The sequence below is a fragment of the Anser brachyrhynchus genome (genome assembly GCF_964034855.1).
Source record: "Anser brachyrhynchus genome assembly, chromosome: 4".
Taxonomy (NCBI): Eukaryota; Metazoa; Chordata; class Aves; order Anseriformes; family Anatidae; genus Anser; species Anser brachyrhynchus.
In genome coordinates, this window is record NC_137698.1 from 41,820,885 (window position 1) to 41,834,596 (window position 13,712).

At 34.6% G+C, this 13,712-nt stretch overlaps 1 protein-coding gene across 2 annotated transcripts in view; it reads right to left on the reverse strand.

Moving 5' to 3' along the window:
* Nucleotides 1-1,206: 1,206 nt before the first annotated feature.
* LOC308194079 (uncharacterized protein) overlaps nt 1,207-13,712 on the reverse strand; it is a 60,159-nt gene continuing 47,653 nt past the window's right edge. The window contains exons 5-6 of one of the 2 annotated variants that reach the window (XR_013950234.1): nt 7,847-7,952; nt 1,207-6,411 (exon numbers count right to left, since the gene is read on the reverse strand). Coding sequence is in view for 1 of the 2 variants with exons in the window: in XM_080589480.1 (XP_080445606.1) it covers nt 7,922-7,952; nt 12,972-13,074 (134 nt within the window). In the remaining variant the exon portion in view is untranslated. Of the gene's footprint in view, nt 6,412-7,713; nt 7,953-12,971; nt 13,075-13,712 lie in introns of those variants that run through there. The other variant, XM_080589480.1, reaches the window with a different exon arrangement.

Consider the following 13,712-nt stretch of genomic DNA (forward strand, 5'->3'; position numbering starts at 1 on the left):
TTGTTCATTTGCTGAATACTTCCTTTTATCTTCCTCATTCTCAAAGTCAAAAGAAACATTTAATGTAAAATAAAAGGTTTTTCATTTGGTAAGAAAAAAGGTAAGAACCCCAAATTGAAGTAACATCTCATAGTCCACTGAGGTCAGTATTCTTTTAGACAAGTTTATTTTCATAAACTTCTAGTTGCTTATTCAAGAATACATCCTTTTGTTTCTCCACTGTTCTCATTTTAAAATACAAGATTCCTATGAAACCCTCCAACTATATAACTAGGGATATATCTGAATAGTTCTGTATTTTTGTTTCAAACCAGAATTTTGCAGGAATCCTTTGTGTTTATATCAACAGCTCAATACAGTAAATTTTGTAAATGTGTCTTTTTACATCGTTCTAGCAACAGAGCTATTTGAAGAACTTTCAAAATATATTTCCAGCTTTGACATGTTACGTAAATAGATACTACATACTAACACACTTTCATTGACAGTGATATCGCAGCTACTTCAGCAATCAAAATATGCTTTATGAAATGCTAAAATAAAAATAATATCAAGTTCCCTTAAAAGTAAAGACGGTGAGTCCTTCTAGGCTCTACCTTGTTCATTTAAAGTCACAAAAAGCAGAGTTCAGCACTTCAGCCAAGACAAGCAAAATCAAGCTTGTAAATTCTTGCTTCCAGTAACCAGAGCAGTTTACATGTACTGGGAAGAAATAGGATAGCAGCTACCAAACAGACGTCCTCAGAGTTTGGAAAGAAAAAATCAAACAGAATAACATTCTACGGTGAGATGGAAGGCAAATAGGTAACATAAGAACAGTGGGTTTCAGCTTTTCAATTTGCAGATTACCTGTACATTTTCCAGACATGAAATTAATCTCCCTCTATGACATATTCAAGCATATGAAAACCCTTGGGCTTTTTCAGTTACCTTTTGCTTGCTTCTCAGGAATTGTCCTTGAATTAAAAACTACTGATTAATAGCAAAGGAGATTTAGTCAAAACCCTTTTTGATTTCCAATAGTCATGTGGAGTTTAGAAAACAAAGCAACTATGGATAGAAGTATAGGTTGCTAAATAGTCTTAGGAAGAAAGAATAGTTAAAAATGATTGTTTATGTGGAGATGTTCAGATGGCTTATTTGTGAGAAATACAAAAAACAAAAGAACTAGATTTATCTGCTTAAGAACCAGCCCCTCAGGGTTTTTGTTTTTTTTTTTTTTTTTTTTTCCTCTTATGATTTTAAAAGTGTGGATGACCTTGCTAAAGTTAAACAAGAACATGAAAACTGAAAATGAAGTGGCTGGAATGAAACTACTGCAAGTGCATCTTATGGGACCAAGGAGTCCTGACCTAATCTTTAATCTTTTACACAAAATGAGTCTGATCTTCAACTTGCTGCCATGAATAATTCACACATTCTCCAATTCTTTATATGGAAAGGAACTTTTCTTCTAGAGATTATTCCAGCATGTAAAACTGGTGAATTTAACAATATAATAATCAAACCCTTTCAAATTGCATGCAAAACTTTCTTTAACCAACATATTGGGTCAATCTGTCCATGTCAGAACTGCATCAATAAAGTTCTCATCTTGGTACATTTCTGACTTATGTTTTAGGTTAAAAATAAAAGTCATTCAAGCAAAGCTGTGATAACAGGAATAACCAGTGTAATGGAAACTATCTGTTAGCTTGCTGGCTACTTTCACTATGCATTTTTGCTTCACTGTACCGCTGAGTCCTGCTTGGTACTGAACATATGATAAGATCTGCTTGTTCTGCTGTAAGTGCACTCTTGCTGTTCATTTTGTCTCAAGCTTCTGCCATTTTCCTTGGTTGCTTGGTGTAGTCACATTTCCCATGCCCACACACAGGCAATCATGTGCATTAATAGTTTGTGATAAGCTTATTAAATTTATTTATTCCTCTAAAATCGGTGCACAGGAAAAAGCTTTACTTTGCCTGTAACCTCAGCTGTTGTGCTAACACAGGTTCTAGAAATACAAATAAATATCCAATAAGTTTTTGCTGTTGTTCTGGTTTTGTTGTTGTTGTTTTTAATGTATGATTTCTTTGGTACCTTTCCATACACTTTTTCTGCTTCATAGTTCATAGAATTACTGTATCTGGTTGTCAGCATTTTGATGCGCCATGGCCCCTTTTGCTACTCAGACTGTCATTTTACTACGCTGCCTGTGATACCTCCTTTGAAGCCAGAGGATTGAGGAACAGACAAAAGACAGTAGGTAGGTAGTCATACTGTCAGAGACGAGAGAGCTGATTTTGGCCTTGCTCTGAGCCTGAGTACTTTCTACAAATGTGAAAAACATGATGGTAAAAAGATGAAGAGAATGCCATTTGCAGACAGCGTCCCATTCAGATACAGACAACTCTCCTTCCATGTAATTTTCTTGGGCCCTGTGTTCCATATCAGTTGATGCCTGTGCCTTCACAGCCATCTAGCCAGTGTAACGGTGGTGGAATTTAGGCACCTGTGGCTACAGAAACATTGAAGATTTTACTGTGGATCCAAGATGAGCCAAACTTCTAAATTACTTTCTTTTTTTAAGATATGAATACATATACATGGGATTACTTTCTTCCATTAACTTCAGTAACAAGGCATGTACTGAATAATGACCTAAAGTTCTAACAGGGAAAATGATCTGAGTGAAATGCTGGATAATAATGAAAAAAATAATAAAATAATAAATTTCAGTGGGGACAAAACTGCATTCATTTTGAATGCAAACTGGGGAAAAAAAAGAAAAGAAGAAAAAAAGAAAAAAAAAAAAAAAAAGATCTGTGGCACAGGACCCCAAGAGACCTCTTCCTCAGAATTTCACACAACATTTCTCATCAGCTATGAGGTCATCTGCCTGCATAAATCCAAAACCTTTCCTTTTTCCTGTAAATTCACAATACAAAAGCCATGTACTTGGCAAGTTTAACTTTGAATCTCTCTCTTGTCTGCAGATTTTTCTCTAAGGAAATGAATATTCCCTTTGCAGGGCAGTAGAAGCCCCAAACTCCTCTTTGGACTCCAAATCCAGAAGCGTTCTGCTAAGCAATGTAAAACAACTTATTTGTTGCTCATGGCTCTGCCAGTGGTGTATTTTTTTGTTTGTTTTGTTTTGTTTTGTTTTCCCTCCACGTTTTAAACATCAGTCTGCAATCTTCTGTAGTCCCAGTAGAGGGCAATATAATTAAGCCATTTTTAAAAGGCTTTTCAAAGCTATTGCTGTAAGCGGTTTCTACAGCATGCCTCAGGTTTTGTTGTTGCTCTGGGTTTGGGTTCTAATGCCAAATGTATTAAAATTAAATAAATTAAATCTGCTTTTGATCCCAGAAAGGTTCGTACCGCCTTTTCTTTTTTCCTTTTTACTGCACAAAAGGCACGGGTAAATTCTCAATACCTGAAAACATCTCTATAGAAAATCAAGATATAGCCTTGTTCACTACCATTTTTCCTTGTCCGCAGCCACCCCCGTGACTGTAAATGTTGTTATAGCATGCCTCATATCCATAAGTAATCTGCACGTTAATATGTAGTTTTAAAAAGTCTCAGAGTTACCTCTTGAAATGGATTAATTGACAAATTGGAAGCAAATCAATTGAAAGTACATGATAAATGTTATTTAATTCATTCTATGGCTTTACTATTCATACACATTTATATGCTGGTAGACGTTCACATAAATATGAAATGAAACCTCACTTTCTAAGTGTAACTGCAGGTAAACCTGCACTGAGAATGATAGGAAAGCATTATTTTACAGTATGTAAGTTTATGGGTCACGAGAGATTATGCAATGTTTCTAAAGATTATCCCAATTATAAGGCTCTGTGGTTTTATTTACTGAGGTTTAGATAAATTTAGGCACTTAAAAGTTCTTAGAAAGATAACCAAAGCTCTAAGACAAGAACTGAATAGCCACCTGACATATTTCATAAAATCTCACAACAGTACAATGAACTGTATTAGAGTTTCATAAGTCATGAAGGAAAAATATTCCCTACTGAGCAGTCAAGATAACACCAAGAACAGCTGGTAAGTCTGACAGTGTGATTTCCTTCTCCTCAAGTGTAAAGAGACAAAAGTATGAAACAGCTGGAAAATATATTCAAAGTATGACTGGCACAGTGTCACAATGAAAGTGTCAGGTAAGCTCATTGCAAGCCAGTAGCTTTATTTATTTGTTGTCTAATTTGTAATAAGACTTGTATGTGGATGGAAACGGTAAATAAAGTGACAATGCATTTCTCTGCATGTTTACATAGATTCCATAAATGCAAAGAGTGATCCTGTGCTAAAAGTACTTCATTGCAGTGTATAAGAAAAGTTCAATTCCATTTGGCATCTTCAGTCCCATATGTATAAAATGGCTACAGTATGTCTTGTATGCCTTGTCTGTGGATGACTTGTGCAGCAACAGGAGATTGCAATTGCTGCTACCAGTCGAATATTCACAATAAAAAGCCAGTCCTTGGCTGCAGATCCTTGCAGACAAAGAGTTAGCTTATGTTTTACTAATATATACATAAATATATATACAACATATATGTATATATACTATACCCAATACAACTTCAAGATCAGCTGATAGTTTTCAAATGTATTGTGATGTAACTAGAAAATAATACATATTAAGAAGCCAAAGTTACTAAAAGACAGAATTCTCTTTGCACAAAACATTCTGATTTTTTTCCAGCAGACCACAGTAAATGTGTGTGAGTACCTTTACTGGTATGAAACAGGATATTTGATACCATACAGGAGACTACATGCTGGGTCTCCTTGCATTTCCATTCATTTCTTAATCGGACCAAGAAGAAAGGCTTGTGAAGACAGAACTGATATTCCTTGCTTCTATTTCACCTTTTCAGATCACACAGCCTAGCAGCCACTTCCAATCATTAAATAGCTTCTTTATTTTCATGGAAATAGCTATTATAGAAGCAAAAGTTTCTTCTGTACCCCTTTTATCCATGGTGTTCTGTGTACACTGAGAATCCAGACAGGATTAGATGTCTCTGTACGCTAGAAGTTTGGGGGGGGGGGGGGGGGGGTGTGTCTTTTTTGTATTGGAGAATGACAGACAAGAATATAAAATTGCCAAAATATTTATCAGAGAACCTCTACAAGCAATGGAAGTAAAGGTGCCTGAGAGTTAAAAAGTTTTTGACATTCTAACATTCTAGAAATAGTGAAGTACTGAGGGAATAGTGAAGTTTCCGTTCTTGCAGGTCTTGAAGGTGCAGCAGGTTAAACAAACATCTGACAGAAAAAAAAAAATAAAAAAAAATAAAACTTCGATCTACATCATCCTGCTTTGGGACAGGAAGATGGACTTGATGATCTCTAAAGATCCAGATATATTTCTCTGTTTCCCACAGATTTTTGTCTTACAGCTCAATTTCCCTTTGGTAAGATGCAAATTGAATGAAAGATTTCAATTTTTCCTGTTGTTTAGATTCACACAGTATCTTTTTTTCATACAGATGGATATTCTAGTATCCGTGGGGACTGAGATCACAGCTTAGCCTGAATCATGTCACGTTTTTTAATGAATCTTCTGGAAACACAGTATCCTTTAGACCCTTTATAGATAAAATTGCTATCAGTCACCAGAACCTCACATTTTTAAGGGTCACTCCCTTAGGAAAGTAATTAGCTTTGATAAAATACTTTAAATTTCAGTTGAATTTGACTCTTTTGTTTCTAACATTTACTCTATACTATTGGATCCAGTAAAGCTACTGTTAGATATGGTTACATATACACAGGCATCACACAGAGATGATTAATGGTTTCTGTTAATGTGGCATTGCCAAAACTCTACTTTCCCATGCAGTGTGTCCATGAAAAGATGATATATTGCAATCAGTTCAGAGTTCAGAGAATGCCATCTAAATTAATTACCAGTTCAGAGGGACTTATTCATCATGCAAACTTGAAATAATAAAGATGTCCAGCTTTGCCTAAAAAAAAACTACGACAGGAAGATAAAATGAACAATCAAACACAAATATTTTAACATCGACAAAGTGATCTCAATTAAAAGGTCAATATTGGCATATCTTAACCACACTGTGGAATCATAGGTCATGACATTTGCTTAAAAGACATCTAAGTGCAGTATAAAAGGTAGAACTGTATATAAACGCAATGAAAAAAACATCACCTTAGCATTAACAAAATGGTAGTATAGTTCTGATTGGTAGTAACTTGCAGCTATTCAGAATCAATGGTTACACAGCGGTGCACCATGCTTGCAGGATCATTGCAGAAAGCAGTGGCTTCAGCTGAATCTCAGAGGCATTAAGAACGAAATTTTACCCTCCTCCTCAGAAAGCAGCAGGGTGTACACTTTAAAAGGCCATCCCATTTTGGGCACTGTAAAAAACGCTGTATAACAAGGCAGAAAATTCACTAGCAATTCAAGACTGTCAAGGAAAAAAACTAAATGAATTCTTTCAATCTTGATACCAATAAATAAATAAATAAATAAACAAAACCCTTAAACAGCTAGTTAAAAGCTGAAAGACTCTTTTTTTCCTTCCCTGGATATAAAACATTGCTCCAAACTCAGACACAGGAGAGCTGGTGAAAACCCCTTCTCTATTAAGTTCACTGATCTAATAGCTTTTTTTTTCCCTGAAATAGTTTCACATATTCATGGTACAGAGTATTCCTTTTTATTTATTGGCTTTAAACGTGTCAGATATTTGTACAGTGAACAGAAATGATATCATATGTCTGATAACAATCATCAACAATAACAGAAAGAACAAAATATATGCCCAATATATCCTTTTGGTACCATACATCAGCATTCAAGACAACTGAATGTTTATCTGACTTGCTGCCTCATTGCAAAAGATTTTCTTTTCCTCATTCAGACACAATGTTTTTCAATGACATTCATTTATGTGATCCAGAAAATATGTATTTTTTTCTACTCACAAAATGGCATAGGCATCTAGTGATGCCATTTCATCAAACCCATTTAATTTAGAGCAGTAGATTTTTTTATAGTTTGTTTAAACTCATCATTGCATATCATTTCCATATATTTTCATTTTAAGAGAAGAAAATTTAATCATTCCTTCATGTTATAACTCATTAATATAACTTGCTAAAGTTTTATGGTTTGTGGCTTTTTGAATAAAATTTTCGTTCTTTTGAAAAAAAAGGTCTGCCCTTACTGTTAAACACAATTACAATATATATATATATATTAATTAAGGTTTAAACAAAAAGATACACTGCATTTTAAGTGTTACGGCTACCAAAATTTAGTTCAGTAATTCTGTAGAGGTACATGGTAGTATCAAATCATTCAATTGGGAATGTTATTTGTATTTAGGGATTACACTCTGTAACCACAGCTGTCTAAAAGCAGCCTATTTGTGTGTCTGGATAGAGAGATCCTTGTTTTATTACATCCCCTAGCTTCTGCGTATGGGTTTTACAAACTGCCTGTCTCTTGATTAGTGCAGAAACTAGCATTGTATCTTCTTTCAGCCATTCTGGAACATTTCTTTTAGTCCCTGTCTTGATACTCGTTCATTAGAGAGCGTAACCCTGGCTCACACACTTGCCTATTGCTTTCCCAAGAGCACTGTTGTATCCTCAGAGATTTAAACAAATCCATTCTCAGCACTCCATTTTCTATTTTAAAATATCACATGAGGATGAGGTGGGAGAAAGAGACATAAAAGAGAAACTGAACAGAAGCATAACCTTCCACATGTCTGAGTACATCATCTCTTTTTAGATAGTACAAAACAAACAGTTAAAAAATAATAAATAAATAAAAAGAAGCTGTAAAGATGGTTACCTCATTAGCTTCCGTGAATGCTGGAGTCTAGTTCCCTTCTTGTGTGGCCACAGCTTCTCCAAACCACAGAACTAGTCAGTCAGGTAGTCTTGTGTGAAGAGTAGCCCTGTAAATACAATTTTTAGTATGAACAATTTTTACCAATTTTTATCAAGGCCACAGGCTTTGTGAGGACCTGACCCAACAGTGCCAGGTCTCAGGACTGGTCTGGTCTTGCCATGGCCTCAGTCAGACCTTCCTGTGACAAAGGACCAGTGACCATTGCCTCCCTTGTGGGCACTGACTCTGGCAGTGCTGTGGGAAAGAAAGTCCTGACCCTCTGGGTCACCCCTGGGGAACCAGGAGCAGCTCCGTGTGTGCCCAGAGGTCAAGGAGGTGAACCTAACATCAGAGAACAGGGCTAGATACTCAGAAGGGTTTCTGGGTTTTGCATTTTTGTTCCTTTGTTTTTTAATAACAATTTTAACTGTCATTAACGTGCCTCTTCCATATTAACTTAAACTACCAGATTGTTAAAACAGCATTTGGACTGGCAGCAAACGCTGAGTTCCATATATACACACACATATATATGGGATGTCACCTTTTGCTGATATCAGGAGTTTGAACATAACAGCATATACAATCATCATCATCAATACCTTTCATTCTTTTGCCCAAGTATTCTTTAACATAGCTGATAATAGCCTTTTGAACAGTTTTCAAATCCCTCCCAAAATAATGAAGCATTGTTTCCCCCTCAAAACAATTTGATGTTTCTAACAAGCAGTTTATGCTATGAATTTCCCTTCTGCATCAATTGTTCACTGAAATGAAAGAATCTACTGGAGAGAAAGAAAAGAATCCACCTTAGAGTATTCTTTCACCATCTGCTCCTTCCTAGAGATGGCTGTCAAATCACCTTCACTGAAGTACTAAATTGCACAGCAAAAATGTCATTCATTTTTTAATCTTCACTTGAGATTAGAATGGGGAAATCACAGAGGGTTCATCTGTAGATAACTCATCTCACGGGATTCCTCTAAATGTAGGCTTTTTCCTCTTCTTTACCAGTGCTGAAGAACAGAACATTTGCTGTGATCATTGTCCTTGTGACAGCTACATGACTGAAAGTGATGATATCATACTAATAATATCAATAGTGCTTTGATAGTAATTCTTTTAAACATCCAAAATACAGAGAACTTGGCCAGAGCAGGCAAAGTTTGTTCTTAAAGATTAAGATTATGGTATGTTATTCTTTTGATGTATTTCAAAATGGACAGTTAATAAAGTATACCTCACAAAGGCATGAAAAAGGTTGTGAAGACAGAAAATTTGAGGAGGAACAACTGCTGACAACATAAAACCATTCAGAATGCTTAAGCCAAGTCAACACTGTAATGAAACACTTTGAGATGATGTCAGTGTAAGTTGAAAGAGCAGCATTATATAAAATTTAGTACAGACAAGTGCACAGCAAAGAACTTGCAGAAGAATTTTAACCTTTTAAACACATTAAACTAGATTAAACAATTGCCTATGGCATGTAGATTCATATCTGAATTATACTAGTGTGAAACTGAGGTAATCATAATAAGTCCAATTATTGTGATTATATATTTATAATTCACTAACTGGCTGTAAGTATTTGATTAACAAGGACAGCTAATTGAAAATATAACCCAACATACAGCAAGAGTTGAAATATAAAATACAGTGATTCACATGCTACAAAAGGATTAGGGAATGATATGAATACATTAGCTTAATTCATTTCATGGGCCAAATCAGTTCATTACTATAGCTGAAAATAGAATTGCTTTAGATATACATCTATTTTTAGTTTTAGCTGTTTTTTCTTGTATTCCAGCAATATTGTTATTGCTACCTTTCTAAAGGAGACCTGTTAGTGAATACAATAGTTTGTGTAATATAATTTGTGGGTGGAAGATAGAAGAGGAAGTGTTCAAGGAAAATTTTCCCATCCTCAGAATGAATTTCCTAGTTACCCACTACCAACAGTCAAATCTAATGTTCCACCTTATTCAGTGTTGCCAGTTTGGTTGCCATTCATCTTTTATGATACAGTTTGGAGAACTCATAAGTACATTCTGGACCTAATACATCACATTCCAATAGCTTAGTCACACACCCAATTACTGTTTCACAGCCTGCATTAAAATTCCATTCTTATTTCTGTGATAGAGACCGTAACAAGAACAGGATTGGTAAACCAGGAAACTGTTTTGAAGGTGATGGTAATAGTGAAGGAGGAAAAAATGTAATTTACACCTATTCTTATACTCAAAGAACACACTTGCGATCCTTGAATGATATGCAAAGCAACCAGTGATGTTGGTAAGAAGTAAAAATGTCTAAGAACAGTAATTTAAAAGATACCAGGCTCCTCTTGAACATACATACATATGTAACCAAACTGACTTTTGATTAGCATACTATATCAGAATTCATATGCAGTCAATTTTTAAAGAATATATATTTTTTTCCAATGCAAATTCAAAGCAAAGCATCATCTGTGAAACTGTTGCAATGGAGCAGAAACAGGTTGGGTATCTTTTTCCCCAACACAATTTTCTGCCTTAATAGAAAAGCATGCAGTAAAAGCTGGTTCATAGCATTCCAAGATTCATTGTAATATTGTACGATTTATTAAAGATGATGCAGTGTTTCTTATTCCTTTTGTTTCAATGTTAACAGAAATTATTTTCAGCCAAACAAGTAATTGGATAGTATCTCTGTCCTGTGGAATTTTACTTGTACTAATGTACTGAGACACCACACTTTAACCAAAAATGACTTCTAAGAGAATCAAAGAAGGATATATGATAGACAGATTTGTAAAAAGTTGGACCAGCTTGTGTAGTAATGAGTTTTACCTCTGTTGATGAACAATAAATGAACATTTTTCACTGAACACATTGGATTTCTTTAGTGCTTTTTGCTCACTTTGGCACTTTATAGAACTTCATACACTGCTTCCTTACTTGAAACAGAGCAGTGAATCAAATCAAGCATGACTGGATAAGTGTCTTCTAATTTTAAGAATCAGATCATGAACATTTAAATTACCAGCAAAGCAGTTTCATTCATTTATACTGAAGTTAGCAACATCCATTCTTTGTTGGGTAATTAGTGGTTTGGGTATCACAGAGCTGACAGCTGTTTATAAACTTTTAAAATGCAGCTACTCCACAAGTACCACCACAGGCTGAGATCTGAGATCCCGACAGCATATAAGAAGTACATAAACATTTAACAAAACACCAAATTTGGTAAACATCTCATAATTAAGTACATTAGTCTTTTTTTTTTTTTTTTTAAAGACTTCTGCTGATGGATTCCTTATAAAGCTTCAAAACAACAGGAGTCATCACACAATCAAACTCTGTCATATGGCAAGATCATGTTGCATCATTCATGTTTTTAAACTCTACATTCTGTTGTTGGATGCCCAAAACATTGCTTTTATGCATGTAACACTAATTTATGTCTAAATCTTGCTGGGATTCCTGAATTAAAAACTGTTCTCCCTCTCTAAGGAGCTTGATCCAAAACTTATTTTCATAATACACCCCCATGACTCAATTCTGCAGAAAGCAGTTAGCATGTCATCTAAAAAGATGGATAGAGGTTTTGAGCAATTGTCTCCCCACCTACATGCACATAGTCTCGCTCATGACTACTCGTATAATGGATATTAGTATCACCATATGAGTATCATCATATTAGATCTAGATATACCAAGATCCCACAGATACAAGGTATCCTCTGCTTATGCAGAAGGCATCATATTTTCTACTGCTTTTTAGGGTCCTCTAGCAGAAGCTGAAATTTTCTACACTTTCTTTGTGGCTGCTTTTGGCTCCTATTCTATTATACTTACACTACTCATGCCTTCTGAAAGGACCCTCCGTATGAGGCACATACTTCAGTATTTGTTATTGATTAACAGATACTGAAAAAGTAAACAGTTCCTCTTTTCAAACAACTGAACAATTATACATGACATAACTAGGCACTCTGTACTCAGTACTGTTTCAGACTGATAGGCTCAATCAATTTTGGGTGGGTGATCATATTTCAATCCTCCTTGTCCTTTTCTTTTTCCTTCCTCAAATGTATTTACTGAAGATTTTTCCAAAGTCTAGACAGAGAGCATGTAATACTTCATTCCAATGTCTACCATAAAAATGAATATATTTTTGATTCTATTATACATTATTATCTGTTATGTGTGCGACATGAAAGTCTTTTAGGATGTTTTCCCTCTCCCAAAGTTATGTATTACCTCTCTTAACCTTAGCAAAGTTATATGCATGTATCTGAGAGCGAATCAGAATTTATGACTTTGGAAGCTCTGTAATTAGAAAATTACAGTATTTTAAAAAACCCAGAGGCACTGTAATTAATTACTGTTCTGTATATCTTTGAAAGTTTTATTAATTTTTTTTGGTTAAAACTGAAAAAAATGATACTTTTTTTTTTAACACTTCAAAGCTTTGTGAGAGCTTAACTTTTTAAGTAATTACAGTTATTTCACACAGGAATGACATTTTTTTCTAGGGCAAACACTTTGTGCAGAAGTACAATAGAAATAATGTTGTACCTTTAACTTTTCAGTACACACACTGCAGGGGGTGGGGGCAACAGATTTTTTTGAAAAGTATTCATTTTGGCATGAAAGATCAGTAATACTTTTCAGTGCTTTCTTATTTTGAAATAATATTTCCATGATACAATACTAATGAAATTAATAACTGGTTTGCTATATCTGGATTTTGTTTTTGTATTTTTTTCTACATTCTTCATTACACTGTCACTTTCATACATTGAGATTAGCCTTGCAGAGGTCATACTGAAATCTGAACAGTATTAAACTGAGAAACAATGAGAAAACTAAATGAATGTCAGAAAGTAGACTTTTACGCTATATGGAGTTATTCTAATAGTTTTCATTAACAAGAAAACTTCTCATTGAATGAAACAAGTAACACTGATCAAAATGGATCTTTAGAACACTATCTTTTCACAAATGCTGTTCCACACTAGTCTGTAAACTTTATGCTTTGTCATTATTTAAATTAAATATATATATATATATATATATGTGATGAATGCTTACTGGTTTGGTGAATGAGGGAAATAGTTGAAACTCTGAGGGCATCTGTATCCATAAATGTAGCTAGTGCTTTGGAGTTGTGAAGAACTGTAGTATCTTGCCACATCTACAGACAGGGTAATGGAGAGGACAGAATAAGATAATTCATATATTATCACTACAGCTTCTCTCCAGTACAAGGTTCACTAAGCTGGAATGTATTATTTATGTTATTTTTTTTAGATTATGGGTCAGTGCTTTCTGATTATATTACAAGCAATTTAGAAAGATGCATGAAACACTCTGAAAAGAAATAAAATTGTCAAATCAGTTGCTTCTAAGGCTTTTTGACCAATATCAAACATCAAGATTGCAAATACTGCTCCTCTAAATATCATTTCTTTTTTATTATGCTGTGCAATCAAATAAACACAAGCCTTGTTTCATCTCTTCTCAAGAGAGTTAGAAAACTGAAACATCAGAAATTTAAATCAGATGTCTTTTAGGTTTACATTGGCATTTTTAAAATCACCTCATTGTATCTTAATGTCACCACAAGTCACCTACCTATACCACCTACACTATTCTTAACATAAACTCTTTGTCTTTCACATGCTTTCTACTTCTCAGTCTTCTACATTCACATCACAAGTATATTCTAATGCATTCAACAGATTATCTACCCTACTGTTTCACTCTGCAAGATTATTAGAAAGCTGCTCTCCTTATTTGTCTGCAATTTATCCTTATCTCTTCTGACACATT